The sequence below is a fragment of the Pseudophryne corroboree genome, chromosome 6, assembly GCF_028390025.1.
Source record: "Pseudophryne corroboree isolate aPseCor3 chromosome 6, aPseCor3.hap2, whole genome shotgun sequence".
In the NCBI taxonomy this organism is placed as follows: domain Eukaryota; kingdom Metazoa; phylum Chordata; class Amphibia; order Anura; family Myobatrachidae; genus Pseudophryne; species Pseudophryne corroboree.
This window is the reverse complement of record NC_086449.1, coordinates 371693531-371716098: the sequence shown is the minus strand read 5'-3', so window position 1 is coordinate 371716098 and position 22568 is coordinate 371693531. Positions and strand designations below refer to the sequence as shown.

Here is a 22568-nt window from a genome sequence, read left to right as displayed (position 1 = left end):
TTGGGTATGAGAGGCAGAGGAGGGAACACATACACCGACTGGTACACCCACGGTGTTACCAGAGCGTCCCAGCTATTGCCTGAGGGTCTCTTGACCTGGCGCAATACCTGTCCAGTTTTTTGTTCATACGGGACGCCATCATGTCCACCTTTGGTCTTTCCCAACGGTTCACAATCATGTGGAAGACTTCCAGATGAAGTCCCCACTCTCCCGGGTGGAGGTCGTTCCTGCTGAGGAAGTCTGCTTCCCAGTTGTCCACTCCCGGAATGAACACCGCTGACAGTGTTATCACATGATTTTTCGCCCAGCGAAGAATCCTTGTTGCCATTGCCCTCCTGCTTCTTGTGCCGCCCTGTCTGTTTACGTGGGCGACTGCCGTGATGTTGTCCGACTGGATCAGCACCGGTTGACTTTGAAGCAGAGGTCTTCCTAGGCTCAGAGCATTGTAAATTGCCCTTAGCTCCAGTATATTTATGTGGAGAGAAGTCTCCAGACTTGACCACACTCCTTGGAAATTTCTTCCCTGTGTGACTGCTCCCCAGCCTCTCAGGCTGGCATCCGTGGTCACCAGAACCCAGTCCTGAATGCCGAATGTGCTGCCCTCTAGTAGATGAGCACTCTGCAGCCACCACAGAAGAGACACCCTTGTCCTTGGAGACAGGATTATCCGCTGATGCATCTGAAGATGCGATCCGGATCATTCGTCCAGCAGATCCCACTGAAAAATTCTTGCGTGAAATCTGCCGAATGGAATCGCTTCGTAAGAAGCCACCATTTTTCCCAGGACTCTTGTGCATTGATGCACTGACACATGGCCTGGTTTTAGGAGGTTTCTGACTAGCTCGGATAACTCCCTGGCTTTCTCCTCCGGGAGAAACACCTTTTTCTGGACTGTGTCCAGAATCATCCCTAGGAACAGCAGACGTGTCGTCGGAATCCGCTGCGATTTTGGAATATTTAGAATCCACCCGTGCTGTCGTAGAACTACTTGAGATAGTGCTACTCCGACCACCAAATGTTCTCTGGACCTTGCCCTTATCAGGAGATCGTCCAAGTAAGGGATAATTAAGACGCCTTTTCTTTGAAGAATCATCATTTCGGCCATTACCTTGGTAAAGACCCGGGGTGCCGTGGACAATCCAAACGGCAGCGTCTGAAACTGATAGTGACAGTTCTGTACCACGAACCTGAGGTACCCTTGGTGAGAAGGGCAAATTGGGACATGGAGGTAAGCATCCTTGATGTCCAGGGACACCATATAGTCCCCTTCTTCCTGGTTCGCTATCACTGCTCTGAGTGACTCCATCTTGATTTGAACCTTTGTATGTAAGTGTTCAAAGATTTCAGATTTAGAATAGGTCTCACCGAGCCGTCTGGCTTCAGTACCACAAATAGTGTGGAATAATACCCCTTTCCTTGTTGTAGGAGGGGTACTTTGATTATCACCTGCTGGGAATACAGCTTGTGAATTGTTTCCAATACTGCCTCCCTGTCGGAGGGAGACGTTGGTAAAGCAGACTTCAGGAACCTGCGAGGGGGAGACGTCTCGAACTTCCAATCTGTACCCCTGGGATACTACTTGTAGGATCCAGGGGTCCACTTGCGAGTGAGCCCACTGCGCGCTGAAATTCTTGAGACGACCCCCCACCGCACCTGAGTCCGCTTGTACGGCCCCAGCGTCATGCTGAGGACTTGGCAGAAGCGGTGGAGGGCTTCTGTTCCTGGGAAGGGGCTGCCTGCTGCAGTCTTCTTCCCTTTCCTCTACCCCTGGGCAGATATGACTGGCCTTTTGCCCGCTTGCCCTTATGGGGACGAAAGGACTGAGGCTGAAAAGACGGTGTCTTTTTCTGCCGAGATGTGACTTGGGGTAAAAAAGGTGGATTTTCCAGCTGTTGCCGTGGCCACCAGGTCCGATGGACCGACCCCAAATAACTCCTCCCCTTTATACGGCAATACTCCCATGTGCCGTTTGGAATCTGCATCACCTGACCACTGTCGTGTCCATAAACATCTTCTGGCAGATATGGACATCGCACTTACTCTTGATGCCAGAGTGCAAATATCCCTCTGTGCATCTCGCATATATAGAAATGCATCCTTTAAATGCTCTATAGTCAATAAAATACTGTCCCTGTCAAGGGTATCAATATTTTCAGTCAGGGAATCCGACCAAGCCACCCCAGCGCTGCACATCCAGGCTGAGGCGATCGCTGGTCGAAGTATAACACCAGTATGTGTGTATATACTTTTTAGGATATTTTCCAGCCTCCTATCAGCTGGCTCCTTGAGGGCGGCCGTATCTGGAGACGGTAACGCCACTTGTTTTGATAAGCGTGTGAGCGCCTTATCCACCCTAAGGGGTGTTTCCCAACGCGCCCTAACTTCTGGCGGGAAAGGGTATAACGCCAATAATTTTCTATCGGGGGAAACCCACGCATCATCACACACTTTATTTAATTTATCTGATTCAGGAAAAACTACAGGTAGTTTTTTTCACACCCCACATAATACCCTTTTTTGTGGTACTTGTAGTATCAGAAATATGTAACACCTCCTTCATTGCCCTTAACATGTAACGTGTGGCCCTAATGGAAAATACGTTTGTTTCTTCACCGTCGACACTGGAGTCAGTGTCCGTGTCTGTGTCGACCGACTGAGGTAAATGGGCGTTTTAAAGCCCCTGACGGTGTTTGAGACGCCTGGACAGGTACTAATTGGTTTGCCGGCCGTCTCATGTCGTCAACCGACCTTGCAGCGTGTTGACATTATCACGTAATTCGCTAAATAAGCCATCCATTCCGGTGTCGACTCCCTAGAGAGTGACATCACCATTACAGGCAATTTGCTCCGCCTCCTCACCAACATCGTCCTCATACATGTCGACACACACGTACCGACACACAGCACACACACAGGGAATGCTCTGATAGAGGACAGGACCCCACTAGCCCTTTGGGGAGACAGAGGGAGAGTTTGCCAGCACACACCAAAACGCTATAATTATATAGGGACAACCTTATATAAGTGTTTTCCCTTATAGCATCTTAATATATAATAATATCGCCAAATAAGTGCCCCCCCTCTCTGTTTTAACCCTGTTTCTGTAGTGCAGTGCAGGGGAGAGCCTGGGAGCCTTCCTAGCAGCGGAGCTGTGTAGGAAAATGGCGCTGTGTGCTGAGGAGAATAGGCCCCGCCCCCTTTTCGGCGGGCTTCTTCTCCCGTTTTTCTGACAACCTGGCAGGGGTTAAATACATCCATATAGCCCCAGAGGCTATATGTGATGTATTTTTAGCCAGCATAGGTACTTTCATTGCTGCCCAGGGCGCCCCCCCCAGCGCCCTGCACCCTCAGTGACCGTTGGTGTGAAGTGTGCTGAGAGCAATGGCGCACAGCTGCCGTGCTGTGCGCTACCTTAAGAAGACTGGGAAGTCTTCAGCCGCCGATTTCTGGACCTCTTCTCTCTTCAGCATCTGCAAGGGGGTCGGCGGCGCGGCTCCGGTGACCCATCCAGGCTGTACCTGTGATCGTCCCTCTGGAGCTAGTGTCCAGTAGCCTAAGAAGCCAATCCATCCTGCACGCAGGTGAGTTCACTTCTTCTCCCCTAAGTCCCTCGTTGCAGTGAGCCTGTTGCCAGCAGGACTCACTGAAAATAAAAAACCTAACAAAACTTTTACTCTAAGCAGCTCTTTAGGAGAGCCACCTAGATTGCACCCTTCTCGGCCGGGCACAAAAACCTAACTGAGGCTTTGAGGAAGGTCATAGGGGGAGGAGCCAGTGCACACCACCTGATCCTAAAGCTTTTACTTTTGTGCCCTGTCTCCTGCGGAGCCGCTATCCCCATGGTCCTTACGGAGTCCCCAGCATCCACTTAGGACGTCAGAGAAATAGATAGATAGATATCTATATATATATATATATATATATATATATATATATATATATATATATATATATATATATATATATATATATATATTATATATATATATATATATATATACACATATATCTATATATATCTACATACTAGGGTCTCAATTTCTGCTGATAAGGTACCTGTCCACGCTGCCCCAGCGATATAAACCCATGCCGACACAATCGCCGGTCTGAGTAGTGTACCAGAATGTGCACGCTATCTGCAGGATCCCTGGGAACAGCTGTTATGACAGGTTACCTTTTGGGCAAACGTGACACCCTAGGGCAGGCATGGCCAAACTGCGGCCCTCCAGCTGTTGAGAAACTACACATCCCAGCATGCCCTGACACAGCTTTAGCATTCTCTGACAGCAAAACTATGCCAGGGCATGCTGGGATATGTAGTTTCACAACAGCTGGAGGGCCGCAGTTTGGACATGCCTGCCCTAGGGGAAGATTCCCATCGTATCCTGGCCCTAGTGGGGAATGGATACTGCCTGAGAATTCTTTGTGGGAAACTGCAGTCTCTTGTCTGGAGATTCTCGCTCTTTTTCCTCATGAGAGGAGGGAAATTTACCTCAGCTTTCTTCCCCTTAAACATGTGTACCCTTGTGTCAGGGACAGATGAGTCATCAGTGATATGCAAATCATCTTTTATTACAATAATCATATATTGAATACTTTTCTGCCATTTTGGCTGTAACTTTGCATTATCGTAGTAGACACTGGAGTCAATCTCCGTGTCGACATCAGTGTTTATTATTTTGGATAGTGAGCATTGAGAGACACTGAAGGTCTCTGCGACAGAGTGACAGACATGGGTAGATTTCCTGTCTGTTCTCTAATCTTTTGTGCAATAAATTCACCTTCGCACTTAATTACACATATCCAACAGGTGTCGGCGTTGTCGACGGAGACACCCTCACACACACATATTTGCTCTATCTCCTCCTTAGGGGAGCCTTTTACCTCAGACATGTCGACACACACGTACCGACACACCACACACACAGGGGATGCTCTATTTGAAGACAGTTCCCCCACAAGGCCCTTTGGAGAGAGTATGCCAGCACACACCCCAGCGCTATATGACCCAGGAATCACACAGTAACGTAGTGTTAGCTTTCTGTATATATTGTTTTTACGCCAATTTATGTGCCCCCCCCCTCTCTTTTCACCCTCTTCTTCTGCAGGGAAGAGCCTGGGGAGCTTCCTCTCAGCGGAGCTGTGGAGAGAAAATGGCGCTGGTAAGTGCTGAAGAAGCCCCGCCCCCCTCAGCGGCGGGCTTCTGTCCCGCGATTTTGTGTAAAAATAATGGCGGGGGCTCATGCATATTACAGTGCCCAGCTGTATATATGCTGCTTTTTTGCCAGGAGGTACTCAATTGCTGCCCAGGGTGCCCCCCCTGCGCCCTGCACCCTACAGTGACCGGAGTGTGTGGGTTAGTGTGGGAGCAATGGCGCACAGCTGCAGTGCTGTGCGCTACCTCATATGAAGACAGGAGTCTTCTGCCGCCGATTTTGACGTCTTCTTGCTTCAACCCGCCGGCTTCTGTCTTCTGGCTCTGCGAGGGGGACGGCGGCGCGGCTGCGGGAACGGACGACCAAGGTTAGGTCCTGTGTTCGATCCCTCTGGAGCTAATGGAGTCCAGTAGCCTAAGAAAAGCAACCTAGCCGCAGTTAGTACGTTTGCTTCTCTCCCCTCAGTCCCACGTAGCAGAGAGTCTGTTGCCAGCAGAAGCTCTCTGAAAATAAAAAAACCTAACTAAAATACTTTAATAGCAAGCTCAGGAGAGCTCACTAAAATGCACCCAGCTCCTTCCGGGCACAGATTCTAACTGAGGTCTGGATGAGGGGCATAGAGGGAGGAGCCAGTGCACACCAGTAGTCCTAATTCTTTCTTAAGAGTGCCCAGTCTCCTGCAGAGCCCGTCTATTCCCCATGGTCCTTACGGAGTCCCCAGCATCCACTAGGACGTTAGAGAAATATATAAAATTAAGTAAATTGTGTTGATGTGTCATCCTTGGGGTCAGTTGTGTGGTGAGGGATAGGATTCGCTTCTGTTTGACCACATATTTTAAGATGGTAAGCCACCAGCACTGGGTTTGCCTATTACATTGACCATAAATAATTTTACCTAATCCTGGACCACCAATCCAGGGCACCCCTGCAAGCACCCCGAGGCAACCCAGGGTGCCACAGCACACAGTTTGAGAACCACTGAGTTAACCACTTCACTGCCAGCCTATTTTGGAACTTTTTGGAGTGGTCACATTACAATATCAGTATCCAAAATTAATTATGCCGTACCCAAACAAATTATACCTTATTATTTCAGTAGATCTTGAAGTATTATATTGACTAGACAGCCAAAGAAAAACTACCCAACTTGTTCAAAAAGGGTTTTGTGTTTCTTTATTGAAATTGAAAGGAAGTGAACGAAAACACTGCGGCTCTTGCTTCAGCATTAACCCACCAATCCAAAACCACAAAAAGCATCATAATTTCTCACACACAAAATGTGCAGGAACAACATCTAGACCCATAACCTACCATCCCATCCCCATCTGTCAGCTATACTAAGGATGTCCTTCAGTTTATTGAAATTCCCCAAGTTTATAGCCCCCGACTTCCTGGGCTTAAAAATGATTTGTGCAGTGTAGGGTTTATTTCTGGGTAACTACACGAACAAAGGTTTTGAAAATTTTTGTATCATAATTACATGAGGGGCTGGAAATAATCTCATCACACCCTCAGCAAGTTATTAGGTCATCAATCTCCCTGCCGATTTCCAGTGACCTTAACTATTCGGTAATAACCACTCATCCCTAACAGTGAAGGGGTTAAGGAGAACTCCTATAGAACATATCTGCACTTGACTCTCCATTGGCACTGGTGGAGGAGCTTTCTCACTGGCACTAAAAATCGCTGGATTAATTTGATTTGTAGAACCTAGGTTGGCTCTAAGTGCAGGACATCTTTACTTTTTATGTATTATATAATGCGATTGGGGTCTGCTGAATATTCCAGGATGTCCATGTTGAGTGTACATACACTAGTTCAAACAAAAACTGAACTTGTTTCCAGATAATTCAATACAAACAGTAACAATGGTGTAAAAATTTTATTGTTTTGTGCAAAAATTATTCTTTATATTGGTATGAAAACTAATGGCCACCACACATCTGTAATATATTAGGGCAATACCAAAATCGCTCGACAGCCGGGTAGGGGGGATTTGTAATATTAAAATGTTTAAAAATCCCAATAATTTTTGAACAGTATTGGGGAATTGGGTATTTTTAACATGGTTAATTTCCCTGATCCCCTGACGGATCGCCAATCACTGACAGATCGGTGTTTCCGGCATGATGGGGGAGCCGCCATATAGATGTTTGACGACAATTACTTATTTTACAAGATGGAAAGGGACAACTACCCAATTATTGCAGTTCATTATTTGTTTGAATACATTTTATGCTTTACATCTACTAATAGTCAGGATTTCTAAAGATAGCTTAATAGAAAAAAGTTATGGCTTGCACACTGGAGCAAAGCTGCATACATACAACTACAGCACTTAAAAGGACAGTATAGTATACTTGTGCCCATACATTTTTATTAGTTGCAAAAAAGAAAATTTTCTTAGTCACTAGCTAAGGGCAGTATTCAATTACCCACGGTAAATTACTGTGGGTGAAAGAGAGGTAGTCTCAAGCTTTAACATCTGGGGCTATTCAATTGTACTCCCCTTTTCACCAGACAGCCTTGTTAAAGTAGCGTTTTAACGGGCGTTATCATGCAGATTCTGTGAAGAGTTCATGTATTCGCATGTAACAGGCAGCACCCAGTAACCTTGATAGTTTATCAGGGATTTTTTTTTTCCAACCTACTGAGGCTGGTGGGAAAAAAAATACACAATAACTCCTGGCTTTGGAGCTAAATGGATTGCCCTGGGGGATGAATTAGCCCACGATAATCTACCACAGCTAATAAAATTCTGGCCCAAGTATCCTTGTACTTTATTTTATTTGTTTTAGTTACCTTCATCTTTCTGTTTTGCCTACTTCCATAGTAACAGAAGTTTGCTTTATATATTGAGAACAAAGGTGTTTAAAATCGTAGCCTTTTAGGCTTATAAACTGCCCTTTTCACCTTAACTTCAGTAATTTGCTGTCCCCTGTACGTTGGCTACATGAAAATGCTGAACAATGCATAAGCCCGAGGAAGGATTTTCTCATTTACATTCTCCCACGGACTGACTGAGGCAAATACACAGGGCTCAGAGAAAACCTGAGTCAGCTGGCAGACTATGTACAGATCTTTAGGGTATAGTGTTTTATGTAAACTGAACAGACTAGTGCTAAAAATATATTTATTTATTTTTACTTGACATCATGTAATGTTCTCTTTATTTGGTGTTTCAATAGAAACATTAAAACACAAATTGCAATATGAACCATAAAAGGCAAAATACAGGTTGAGTCTCCCATATCCGGTATTCTAAACACCAAAGTATATTAAAGAGTGAAGTTTCTCCCATACCCAAGATGGCAGCAAGGTCCAGGAATCGTGGGTCCGTGAAGGCAACATCCACCAGAGTCGAAATACAAGATGGTGCCCACATTGAAGCAGCAGCTCTGCAGCTGGCAGAGGCAAGCAGGCCATGGACCTCCGGAGCATGGAGAGGTAAGAGTAGAACATAGGTGCCAGGGTCCAGGCAGGTCACTCAGCCTCCTACATCATATACCTGCCCAAATTATTCCGACATACAGAAAAACACCATGGGGGTAATTCAGAGTTGATCGTAGCAGCAAATTTGTTAGCAGATGGGCAAAACCATGGAGGTAATTCGGAGTTGATCGCAGCAGGAACTTTGTTAGCAGTTGGGCAAAACTATGTGCACTGCAGGGTAGGCAGATATAACATGTGCAGAGAGAGTTAGATTTGGGTGGGGTGTGTTCAATCTGAAATCTAAATTGCAGTGTAAAAATAAAGCAGCCAATATTTACCCTGCACAGAAACAAAATAACCCACCCAAATCTAACTCTCTCTGCACATGTTATATCTGCCTCCCCTGCAGTGCACGTTTTTGCCCAACTGCTAACAAAGTTCTTGCTGCGATCAACTCCGAATTACCTCCCATGTGCACTGCAGGGGGGGCGGCAGATATAACATTTGCAGAGAGAGTTAGATTTGGGTGGGCTATATTATTTCTGTGCAGGGTAAATACTGGTTGCTGCATTTTTACACTGCAATTTAACTTTCAATTTGAACACACCCCACCCAAATCTAACTCTCTCTGCACATGTTATATTTGCCCCCCATGCAGTGCACATAGTTTTGCCCAACTGCTAACAAATTTGCTGCTGTGATCCACTCTGAATTAGGCCCCATGGGGGTCATTCCGAGTTGATCGTAGCTGTGATAAAGTTAGCACAGCTAAGATCATTCACATTGACATGCGGGGGACGCCCAGCACAGGGCTGGTCCGTCCCGCTTGTCAGTGCCGCGTCCCCCCCCCCCCCCCCCCCCCCCACAGTAGTGCAAAGGCATCGCACAGCGACGATGCCTTTGCACTTCAAGAGTAGCTCCCGGCCAGCGCAGCTTTAGCGTGCTGGCCGGGAGCTACTCGTCGCTCCCCAGCTCGCAGCGGCTGCGTGTGACGTCACGCAGCCGCTGCAGCCCCCCCCCCCCCCCCAATGGTCCGGCCACGCCTGCATTGGACGGACAGCGCCCCCTAAATGGCGGCTTAACGCCGCCGTCCAGCCCCCTCCCGCCCAGCGGCCTCCTCTGCCTCAGAGGCGATCGCTAGGCAACGACGGCTGGCATGCGCAGTTCTGACCAGATAGTGTGCGAAACTGCAGCGTGCGATCGGGTCGGAATGACCCCATGTCCGAAATGCTTCTGGTTGCAAGCATTTCTGATATCGGAGACCCAATCTGTATATTGGTAGGTGCATTATCAACACTTCCAGTGATCTCAAAGATGAAAAGGATGTGGGTTCCAGGGACCCATCACTAACAAATTAAAAGTGGAGTCCTGCTTAAAGGTTTTGGGGTTTCATCAGATATATGGTTGCTATTATACAGTACATCTAGGCACCAATCCCGCCCCTTAATTGTCCTTCAGACCCTCCCACATGGCATCAGATCATATGCCCCTTAAATGCCTAGATTCCTCACATGTCCTATGATGCTTCCACATGCCCCTTGGATCTCTCAGCATTTCCTATAAATGCCCCCCAGATCCTCCCCACATACCCTCAGACAACACTATACTGCACCTTTTTTTTATTTTATTTTTTTATGTACGAATCCAACTGTCCTTTTGATAATGGACTCAGGCAGAGAATATGTAGACCAGGCTTTTTCAACCAGTGTGCCATGGCACACTAGTGTGCCGCGACCAGTTCAAGGTGTGCCGAGGAGCCAGTCAGTCATGCTCCGGCCGTGATGTATGCCTTGAAGACGCGGCGGTGTGATATCATAGGTCACGCCGCCGCGTCTCACCACCCAGCCAGCTCACCTGCCTGCATACACATCTTCCAGTTCCTGCCTGCATACACAGCTTTCCTTTCCCACCCACTTCCACACCTGCCCGACCACCCACTGCTCAGTATTCGCAGCAATCCACTATGAGCAACCCCCTCCACTGAGGGACAGGGAGGACGACAGCTGACCGGTAGGGGCTAATATTTGTTATGTTATTTCTCCTGTGGGGAACAATAGGATTTATGTGGGGAGAATAAGGATTTATGGATTTATGGGGGGAACAATGTGAATAATTCATGTGGGGAGCAATAGGATTATGTGGGGAGCAATGTGATTGTTTTTTCTGTGTAGGCCAATGTATGTATGGATTTTTTTTTACTATGAGGGCCAATGTGTGTGTTTTGTTTTTTTCTGTTGGGAACTGATGGTGTGCCTTGGCAAGTTTAAAATAATGTTCAGTGTGCCGCGAGTAAAAAAAGGTTAAAAATCACTGATGTAGACACTACAATCCATTTTAACCATCAAGCACAGTAGTAACTATGATCATTCCTGTGGTCCTCTAACATCATACATAAGCGTCGTATACAAACAAGCAGCTAAGTCTTGACAGCAGGCTCTGTTACATAGAGTAAATAGTCTGGAAGATCAGGGTTAGCTACTCCAAACTGCGGTGACTGATCAGTGGATGGAAAATCTACAGGCTCTCCATATCCCTAATTGTGGAGGAGGATTTAATATAAACAGTACTTGATTTGCCATTTGAAGAAAAAAAGGGATATTTTTATAACATCCCTCTTGTGGAGCTAACTAATGCTATCACTGCCAAGATACTGGTCCCAAGTATTTTGGATAAGGGATACTCAACCTGTATATATATATTTATTTATTTTCGGGTTGGGTACGGGATGCCAGCGGTCAGAATATCTGGCATCCGGACTGCTTGAAATCTCAACAGGGGCAGAGGAAGCAGGTGCCCCTAATCCTGACCATCCCCCTAACCCTCCCTCCCAGCAATCTATATTTTTGGGTTGGGTACAGGATGCTAGCGGTCAGGATGCCAGTGGTCAGAATACCGACGCTGACATCCTGACTGCTTGAAATCCCAACAGGGGTAGTGGAGGCAAGTATCCCGAATCCTAACCCTCCCTCCCTGCAGCCTAACCCTAACACTCCCACCCCCCACCCACAGAATAACCCTAACCTCCCCGTTCAGGATTCTGGGTGTCAGGTTTCTGGCATAAGCTGTCTGACAGTTATTGGGATCCCAACTACATCTCATATCACAGTTTTTATTATATTTCTTGTATCGATATATAGTGTATGCAACTGTACTCTTTTTTTGTACAAAAGCCGGGATAAGTGTATACAGTAAGTGTATTTTACTCTAGACAAACCAACAATAAGTGGTGTCAATCTGAGAAGGAGATTCCCAACCTTCTCTGCCACCGGCAAAGGGTACAACAACTGAAATTTTTTGGTAATATAGAAAAGTCCATGCTCACCTAACATATCATCCAACTGGGGTGAAGCTGGAAAAGAATACTTTTCTTTTTTCTTCTTAAAGACTGCAGTATCCAGATGAAAAGCCTGTGCCCAAAAACACTGCTGACAGAAACTGACTGTATAGTATGGCCTTTTTATGCAAGCATTCCATCAGGAAGCACCTCCTCCTGGGTCTAGCAATGGAGTAGCTGGAACACTCCCTAGGGTAATGCTACTTGCAGCTCCCAAACCCATAAAGAGAAGTAGGAACATGGAGCACCTCCTCCTGGGTCTAGCAATGGAGGACAGTAGCGGTCTAAAAAACGAGTGTGGTATAAAAGATAGATAGTGTCTAGTTAGACAGTCAATAGATAGGCACCGTGTTAGACAAACATTAGGTCGACAGGGTCAAAAGGTTGACATGAAAAAAGTAGACGGTCAAAAGGTCGACATGAAAAAGTAGATGGGTCAAAAGGTCGACATGAAAAAAAAAGGTAGACACCATGTTTTTGGCATTTTTGTGGTTTGTGTGGATAGTTTTGTCATCTGGGACCCCCAATTGTAGAAAGGCATATGCTCGCCACAAGGTTTATAACCAACTCTATGCCGACATGGATAGAGAAGGTATGAAATAGTCCAAAAACATGTTAAATTTAAAAATAAAAAACACACATTTGTCCATCTTTTATGTCGACCATTTTCATGTCTACCTTTTGTACTGTGTACCTTTTTCATGTCCACCTTTTGACCCTGTCGACCTAATGTCTGTCTAACATATGGTATCTATCTTTTGACTGTCTAACTAGACGATGTCTATCAACCGGATACCCTAAAAAACACCCCTTGTACCATCTTTTCCTGCCTAGCTGGAACACTCCCTAGGGTAATGCTACTTGCAGCTCCCAAATCCATAAAGAGAAGTAGGAACATAGAGCACCTCCTCCTGGGTCTAGCAATGGAGGACAGTAGCTGTCTAAAAAACACCCCATGTACCATCTTTTTCTGCCTAGCTGGTACACTCCCTAGGTTAATGCTACTTGCAGCTCCCAAACCATAAGGAAAGATAAAATAAACTGCATTTTTTTTTAAACAGTCGATTCGATTGCTAACGTAGCAGGGAACCCACATATGGATGCCGCTTTATCTGGATAGCATTACTAGCCTGATGGAAAGTACAGTAGCGTTCCAGGGACCCAGACATTAAGTGGTGGTAGTGTCAAAAACCACACCTCTCATTATGGAAAAACACACTGCCAAAACTTGTGAAGACTGCAGAAAACCGCTTCACATGTGTACCTGGTTTCTGGGCACTAAGAAAACTGAATGGCTGTTGCAGGCTTCAAGATATATAGAGGTGGAGACTGTTCAAGCACCAAATTTGAAAGCGCCCACTCACTGTACCCGAAAGCTTCCAGTAATCCCAGATGGAGGAAAGAGGAATACCAGGAAACAAACAAACCAGTGTATGAAGTAAACAGTGTATAAAAGCATATACATTTGTCTAAATTCCTTTTCAATTATGCTCAATGTATATTACTGTTACAACATTCCCCTTTCACCCTGCTGCTTTGGGTCTGCCAGTCACACCATGCTCTTATCTTACTTGTCCATGTCCTCTCGTGCCACTGCCATGTGATAAGCCGATTCAAAGGAGAGCACTCCCTGAAAAAGCTGTGTTCCCAGGCTCAAGTGAGTCTCAACGTTCTCAATAGCGTAGAGGGCGGAACAGACACAGTCAGATGCCGCTTCATGCAAATTGGACGGTGTCTGGTCCTGTTGCTGCAAACATTCAAATATGATTCAATTAAAAGAAGCAAAAAAAAAACAACCTCATTTTTAAACATTTTGATTTAAATCAATAACTACCATATTAGTAAAAATACATTGACTGGCATTTAAAAAAAAAAAGTATTTGTTTTTTTGTTTATAAGTGGCACTCAACCAACTTTAAAAAAAATTCATATGGTGATTATGTTTGATCTCTAATAAATAAGTTTTTCTTTTCTTCATATTTATGTTTGTGAAATATTTGTGACATGGGAAAATAATCCCTAATAACTTTATACAGGAAATGTACCTGTATCACTGTTGCCATGCAATTAGTTACTACTATGGGAAGACATTGGATAAGGGCTAATCTATACAAGATATTTTCATCTGCTCAATTGAGTTAACTGCTTAACAGCAATAACCCATTTTGGAGCAGCTTGTTTCCAACAGAGCACAACCATCACTTGCATTCAAGCAATGCTACAAATTCTTCATTAAATAGCATCAACGGACTTAAGGGCCCCATGCACTAGAACGATAATGCAAGATTTTATCCAATTTCGGGCTGATATATCGGGTGAAATCGGGCATTTTGGAGGTGTTTCCGATCTGACCCGATGCGCGTTCCCGTGAGGGTCGGATCGGCTCCCCTAGATCGTTAGTGCTGCACTCGTGATATGCCGGTTCCCGCAGGCATGGCTGGGATCGCGCATACGATATAGCGCATGCAAAATGTTCCAAATCGTATGGAACCACTCCCGTGAAGCTCCCGAGAGAGGTCAAAGAAAATCGCCTCCGACTACAGCCTCAGACATATCGTTGTAGTGTATGGGGCCCTTAAAACAGGAACAGTGATTCATTTGTTTCCTGGCTACTCAGAGCAGAAAATCTGCTTTATTCTGAGACATAAGATTTTAGAGATCGCAGCGATATATAAGCAAACAGACATTTCACCTGAAATACTAAAAATCGTCACAGCAGTTGCGACCTAAGGAAAACAAATGTGTCAACTCACCAGAACCTGGAAGAGAAGCATCAAAAGACGATTGTTAGCCATGAAGTTGCTGTCTAGAACTCCCAAGTTGAACCAGCTACCCAAACATTTGAAAGTTTTGATCAGCATTTTTTCATTATCCATGGACTTCTCTACACAAGTCATCTGAAGAAGATGGGAACGAACATACAGTCAGCACATATATATGATCCAAAAATATTATGCAAATTACCAAATCAATAATGCTGCTGTCAATTTTACAGAAAAAGAATTATTTGTTTGTTTAATAACCATAATTATATAGCATCAACACTTTACAATAAGAAACAGTAATCAAGCAAGATGTGTTATTAACAGAGAGTTGCAATAGTCCCATTAAATTTTGAGAAGACAAAAGTAAAACTTTAAAATATATAAAATAACCTAAAATTCTGTGGTTTAAACAAACTAATAGTTTTCATCTTTCCTCTCCCGTGGTGGCGATGTCACAGCCAGTTAGCCGGCACATTATATCACATGGGCTGCTGCCTAGAAATTCTCACTTCTCAATACAAGTTACATAGTGAATGTGCTTTTGGGAGAGATAGGGAGTTAAAAAGAAAAAAAAATCATAGCAAGCTGAGACTGAAAAGGTCTTATGATAAGGAGTGAGCCCAGTTGGTCTCCTGACCAAACTAGAAATTAGGACTAAAGAAGATAAAGAGGAGCACAATCTTGATAGTGACATATGTTCCTATGGTCCTATTCTACATCTGTGGAAGATGCAGTCCCATCAACAACAGTGACACAGATGAAGTCATATCCAATACCATGACCAATGTTCCTGCCATCCAATATCACATTGGTGAGGATGGAGGCAAATTTCTGTGTCTTATGATCCTGTAGTCCCAATCACCTTCGGGGAGAATAAAGATCATGTTATCTACAAAAAAAAAAAAAAAAAAAGCCCCAAAACAAACTCATTAAGAAGCTTTCTACCAAGTTTGGTAAAAGAGTAAAGACCACAAAAGTGGGCGTGGCCAATCTACCTAAGATGGCGGACACAATTTCTCCTGGTTCCGTTCTGGCCAGCCATTTACAGCATCATCAACGGTCACTCAAGTGTTTGAGCTTCCTTTTGAGTTCTCTATACCTGCTCCGGGCCACTCCTATATCAGAGAATGGAGCTCCACACCGGGTGCAGCAGATGCTGGCACCAGCTTGGAATCGGCTGTCTGAGGTGTGCTCCCTGGCAGCTGTTTTCCAGGTTTTGGCTCTGTGATCTTCTGCTGCAATGCTGATCTCTCACTGCTTGTACACCCCAGCTGGGGCCACTTGTGAGAAGGCAGAGGGCTGTATATGGACGATGACTGGCAGCTGCAAGTACCTACATTGGGACTTAGCAGTAAGTGGCTTACACAAATGACTGACCCACATATGACCCCTTTTCCATTCCCTAAGTATCCTGACTGAGTAACCTTCCACAGTACTATCGGATCTCCTGATGAGTGTTCTGCATCACTTCATTCAATATCTACCCTGCTATAAACCAGCCCCTGGGTGAGTTACTGCCACTCTCCAGCTGCCTGTCACCCAGACAGTCTCAGTGTCAGTGTGATTTAGGGCTGACTTGTGGTACAATTGCCTACTCATTGGCAGACGCATTGAAGCTATAATGGCAAACAGTTTTTTTTTACTTCCCCTTGCAGTGCCGAACTCTGGGGTTTCCTCTGTGATAGCTGCTGATTTGGGTCTTCGCACAGAAGTTGATTGACAGATCACAGGATTATACTGTGTTTAAGCCTGAAATAGGAGCCATGTTTTCCTTGAGCTGGAGTTCCATTAAGTGACTACTTCAGTTCTCTGCTCCAAAATATTTCCATGCCTTTTACTTCCTGTACATCCAATGCCATCTAGTGGAGGATCTTCAAATACCTGTAGCAAGTCAATAACATCTCAGTCCCCACACATGTACCTAAAATTAGATTTATATGCACATATGGCTTGACTTTTACTCTTCTGTGGAACCATGATCCACTGAATACACACATGGGGGACGGTGCGTTGTGACTACGGTCCGGGATCTTACTGCACAAGGCTCTATTCGTTACAGATTGTTTTTGTACTTGCTGAGTTTTTATCTGCAACATCTTCTAAATGGGAAAAACCAAGAAGGGGATACAGATGCCTGTCACCGAGAAATTGAGTGAGTCAGTCACTCGCAACTTAATTTATTTTGCTATCTAAACCCAGACGAAGATGCCTTTGCGGATGGAGCTCATTCTCCATTGGATTCATCTCACATGGAGTCCCCCGATTCACTAAGGCTCTGATGTTAGTGCTCAAGTTATCATGGCAGATGTACTGGCCCAGCTACGTACACAGCACACTAAAAAAAAAGATCTCCTCTAAGCAAGACTTCTTAGATCTTAAAAGAATCACTGGGAAACAGTCAAGATAGAAATTTCTGCTGTTCAAGCAAACATCTCCCAAGTAGCCCACCATGTATCAGAGCTGAATACCATATTGGGGACGTTGATGCCTTCCACCCTCAACTATGTTATTCGCTCTCTTTATATGCTCAGGAGATGAGACAAGTCACCACAACAATCTCTGCATTCAGGGGATAACTGTATATTTACATGGTCTTGGCATAGTGGATGCACTCACCAAGGTCTTCCATGGAATTGCTGATGCAGACCCTTACAATGTTGCCCACTTTGACAGAGCACATTGTGCACTTCAGTTTGAAGCCCCTAGAGCAGTGGATTCCAAACATTTTTGAATCACGGCGCCCTAGAATATCAGAATTTTTTTCACGGCACCCCTAGTTCAAAAATTTCTTATTGAGAAATTTAGAAAGAAATATTACATTAAGTAGATCGCGTTTATAGGTCATCCTTAGGGTCAGTTGTGTGGTGAGGGACAAGATTTTCTTCTGTTTGACCACATATTTTATGACTGGCAGCCACCAGCACTGGTTTAGCCTATTATATTGACCATTAATAATTTGACTTGGTCCTGGACCACCAACCCAGGGCACCCCTGCAAGTGTCCCGAGGCACCCCTGGGAGCCACGGCACACAGTTTGGGAACCTCTGCCCTAGAGACATTATTTGCATGCCCGTAATATCAGAGAAAAGATCCTCAGTAAAGCTTATAAAAGTTGGAGGTAATCAAGACTTAATGATGCAATAATGTAGATTTCACCGACCTTTCATGGAGCACCCTTCAAGAGAGGCACCTTAAGCCGCAAACTGATACCCTAAAACAAAAGGGCCTTAGGTTTCACTGAGGATTCCTGCTGAGTATTCAGGCTTTTCGAGATGGTCGTCAAGCCACTCTACAGGACCCGAGGATCTGGATTTGGTAATCGGTAGGTGGTGAAAAGGGTGATGCACTGTGGCATGATTTGTCGACAGTGATCATATCGACAGTCATCGGGTAGACGTTCATCATGTGTACTCTAACCCTATCCTCCCCACCTGCGACATAAGCCTAACCCCAACCCTAACTATCATCATACTAAGACTGTCAACAGGTCACATAGCAACTTTCAACCATGCTGAGGATGTCGACCTGGTGCTGTCGACAGATTGACTATGTTCACATGATTACTGTCGACCATGTGACCAGGTACCCTTGGCTCCAGGTGGTTGGTGGAATTATGCAATGTACTACTTTTTGGCTCTAGTCCTTTTCCAGTTCTGCTTGATAAATACCTCATGTGATAAATAACCCATTAACAGATTCTAGAATTAAATCTAAAATATAAATAACACAGGTCTGCGAATTTTAAAGGTATGGAAAGCTTTTTCAAATAATGCTTTTATATTCTTAATTATACTCCTGTGTACATCAAGAAGAAGTCTATTAAAAAAAATTACCACCTATAAGGGGATTACATAAATTTTTAAGAAAAAACAAGAAGTTTAATTTATCTTGACATGTTTATTGTGAAATACTAAGTAGTGTAGATGATATCACTGTTTTTGTCTTAATTACATAATAAAATCAAAATAATAGTAACAAAACAATTAATGAAAAAAATCGTTAACATCTTTTTTTTTTTGTCTTCAAACTTCGTTTAACTGCTTTTCACTTATAATTATTTTCTATGTTGTCTCTGTGCATTATCCAGCCATCATGCTGACTTCCCAACGACCCTGGTATCTTTTTTTTCCGACATCTTTAAAGTCTTGGTGGAACCATTAACCCTGTTCTTCACTGTAGCCTCCAAGATTATTCAGGAAATGCTCAATAATAGGATTTTAAATTACCTACTGGTAAATCCTTTTCCCGTAGTCCGTAGAGGATGCTGGGGTCCACATTAGTACCATGGGGTATAGACTTGTCCCACCAGGAGCCATTGGCACTTTAAGAGTTGAGAGTGTGGGCTGGCTCCTCCCTCTATGACCCTCCGACCAGACTCCGTTTAGAAACTGTGCCCGAGGAGACGGACATCTTCAAGAGAAGGATTATACACAGATAGTGGTGAGATTCACACCAGCTCACACATACAAGGCAAACCAAGCTAACCAGCTTGAAACTCAGCAACAGCTGAAACATTACTTAACCAAGTAACAAGGCAGTACTTAACTAAGAACAAAGTCGTACTGAACCAGACAACCACTGCAGGATAACGAAGCGTCCAGCATCCTCTACGGACTACGAGAAAAGGATTTACCGGTAGGTAATTAAAATCCTACTTTCTCTTACGTCCTAGAGGATACTGGGGTCCACATTAGTACCATGGGGATGTACCAAAGCTCCCAGAATGTGAGGGAGAGCACGGGGGCTCCTGCAGAACTAATTGACCAAACTTTAGGGCTTCAGAGGCCAAAGTATCAAACTTGTAGAATTTAGCAAACGTGTTCGACCCTGACCAAGTAGCCGCTTGGCAAAGCTGTAAAGCAGAGACTCCCCGGGCAGCCGCCCAGGAAGACCCCACCTTACGAGTAGAGTGTGCCTTAACAGATTTTGGACACGGCAATCCTGCCGTAGAATATGCATGCTGGATAGTGAACCTGATCCAACGCAAAATCGTCTGCTTAGAAGCAGGACACCCAATTTTCTTCGGATCATACAGGACAAACAGAGTCCGATTTCCTGTGAAGAGCAGTTCTCTTCACATAGATTTTCAGAACCCTTACAACATCGAAGGACTTTGATGGAATTGAGGAGTCAGAAGCAACTGGCACCACAATAGGTTGGTTGATTGACATGAAAAGCCGACACAACTTTAGGTAGAAACTGCTGACTTGTCCGGAGCTCAGCTCTATCTTCATGAAAGATCAAGTAGGAGCTCTTACAAGACAAAGCCCCCAACTCCGACACACGTCTAGCAGAAGCCAAGGTCAACAAAGTGACAGCCATCCATGTGAGAAACTTGACCTATCCTCCTGTAGAGGTTCAAACCAATCAGATTGGAGGAACTGTAACACCACGTTAAGATCCCAGGGTGCCGTAGGTGGCACAAAGGGAGGCTGGATGTGCCGAACCTCTTTCAAAAAAGTCTGAACCTCTGGGAAGCTAGATGTTTTTGGAATAAAATGGATAGGGACGAAATCTGGACCTTTACGGATCCCTACCTCAGGGCCATATCCACATCTGCTTAAAGGAAGAGGAGAAACCGTCCCAGTTGAAACTCCACCGTAAGAAACTTCTTGGATTCACACCAAGACACATTTTTTCCAAATGAGATGGTAATGTTTAGACGTTACTCCTTTCCTAGCCTGTATCTGGGTAGGAATAACCTTGCTCAGAATACCCTTTCGGGCTAAGATCTGGCGTTCAACCGCCATGCCGTCAAACGTAGCCGCAGTAAGTATTGATAAGCGAACGGCCCCTGCAGCAGAAGGTCCTCGCGAAGAGGAAGAGGCCTCGGATCTTCCAGCAGTAAGTCCAGAAGATCCGCGTAGCAAGCCCTTCTTGGCCAGTCTGGAGCAATGAGAATTGCCTGAACCCTTGTTCTCTTTATGAGTTTTAGAACTCTTGGAATGAGAGGAAGTGGAGGGAACACATACACTGACTTGAACACCTACTGAGTTACCAGGGCATCCACTGCCACTGCTTGTGGGACTCTCGATCTGGAACAGTACCTCTGAAGTTTTTTATTTAAATGTGAGGCCATCATGTCTATTTGAGGCACGCCCCAACGACAGGTCACGTCTGTAAACACCTCCGGATGGAGGCCCCATTCTCCCGGATGGAGATCGTGTCTGCTGAGGAAGTCCGCTTCCCAGTTGTCCACTCCTGGAAGGAAGATCGCTGACAGCGCCAATGCGTGCCTTTCTGCCCAGAGGAGGATTCTCGTTACCTCTGACATTGCAGCTCTGCTCTTTGTTCCTCCCTGTTGGTTTATGTAGGCCACCGTCGTTACATTGTCCGACTGTACTTTAATGGCGCGATCTTGTAGAAGATGTGCCGCTTGACGAAGACCGTTGTACACAGCTCTTAGTTGCAGAATGTTTATTGGAAGAATGGCTTCCAGATTTGACCATATTCCCTGGAAGGTTTCCCCCTGGGTGACCGTTCCCCAACCTCTGAGACTTGCATCCGTGGTTAGAAGGATCCAGTTCTGAACTCCAAACCTGTGGCCCTCCAGAAGGTGAGGCATTTGTAGCCACCATAGGAACGAAATCCTTGCCTTCGGTGAGAAACGTATCCACTGGTGCATGTGTAGATGAGATCCCGCCCATTTGTCTAGGAGATCCAGCTGGAAGGATCGAGCATGGAATCTTCTGTATGGTAGAGCCTCGTAGGAGGCAACCATCTTCCCCAGAAGGCGAATGCACTGATGAACAGATACCTGGGCAGGCTTCAAGACATCCCGGACCATTGATTGCATCACCAACGCTTTCTCCACCAGTAGAAACACCCTCTGCACTTCCGTGTCGAGGATCATCCCCAGGAAAGAATCACCTTGTCGGTTCCAAATGTGACTTTGGAAGGTTCAGGATCCAATCATGATCCCTGAGCAGTCGAGTCGTGAGAGCAATGGATTGCGACAACTTCTCCCTGGACACTGCCTTTATCAGAAGATCGTCCAAGTATGGAATTATGTTCCTGCGGAGGAGAACCATCATCTGCCATCACCTTGGTGAACACCCTCGGTGCAGTGGATAGGCCGAATAGCAGTGCCTGGAACGGATAGTGACAGTCTAACAGTGCGCACCGGAGATCAGCCTGATGTGGCTGCCAAATCGGAATGTGGAAGTACGCATCCTTGATATCTAGGGATACCAGGAACTCCCCAATCCTCCAGACCTGAGATCACCGCTCCCAGAGACTCTAATTTGAATTTGAACTCCCTCAGATAGGGGTTCAACATTTTCAAGTTCAAAATTGGCCTGACTGAACAATCCCGCTTCAGTACCACGAAAAGGTTCAAATAGTAACCCTTGTTTTGCATCAGAGGTGAAACTGGTATAATGACCTGTGACTTTTCCAATTTTTGGATGGCTTCCTGAAGGACAGCCCTGTCTTCCAGCAAAGCTGGTAAGCATGCTTTGAAGAATTGGTGAGGCGGGAGTTCTTAATACTCCAGCCTATACTACTGGGACACAATATCCTGCACCCAGGGGTCCAGGCCGGACGACGTCCACACGTGGTTGAACCGTCTGACCTTCGACCCCAGTGGCCCTTCCTCCAGGCCGTGTGGTCCACCGTCATGCTGAGGATTTTGATGTACCAGAAACAGGCTTCTGGTCCTGAGAAACTGCAGCAGCAAGTTTTTTGGATTTTGCCCGACCTCCTCTAAAGAAAGTGTTAGACGGCTTGGTCTTTCTTGTTTTAGCTGTCCGAAAGGACTGTGACATAGCTGAAGAAAAGGGTTTCTTTGTAGCAGGCGCAGCTGAGGGAAGAAAAGGTGAGTTACCCGTGGCTGCCGTGGAAATCCATGCATCCAACGCTTCCCCAAATATAGCCTGACCT

At 45.3% G+C, this 22568-nt stretch overlaps 1 protein-coding gene across 1 annotated transcript in view; it reads right to left on the bottom strand.

Moving 5' to 3' along the window:
• The window catches only part of TNPO3 (transportin 3), a 228239-nt gene that overhangs the window by 143816 nt on the left and 61855 nt on the right, over positions 1-22568 (bottom strand). The window contains exons 5-6 of the mRNA XM_063926695.1: positions 14676-14819; positions 13494-13669 (exon numbers count right to left, since the gene is read on the bottom strand). Of these exons, the coding sequence (XP_063782765.1) occupies positions 13494-13669; positions 14676-14819 (320 nt within the window). The remainder of the gene's footprint in view (positions 1-13493; positions 13670-14675; positions 14820-22568) is intronic.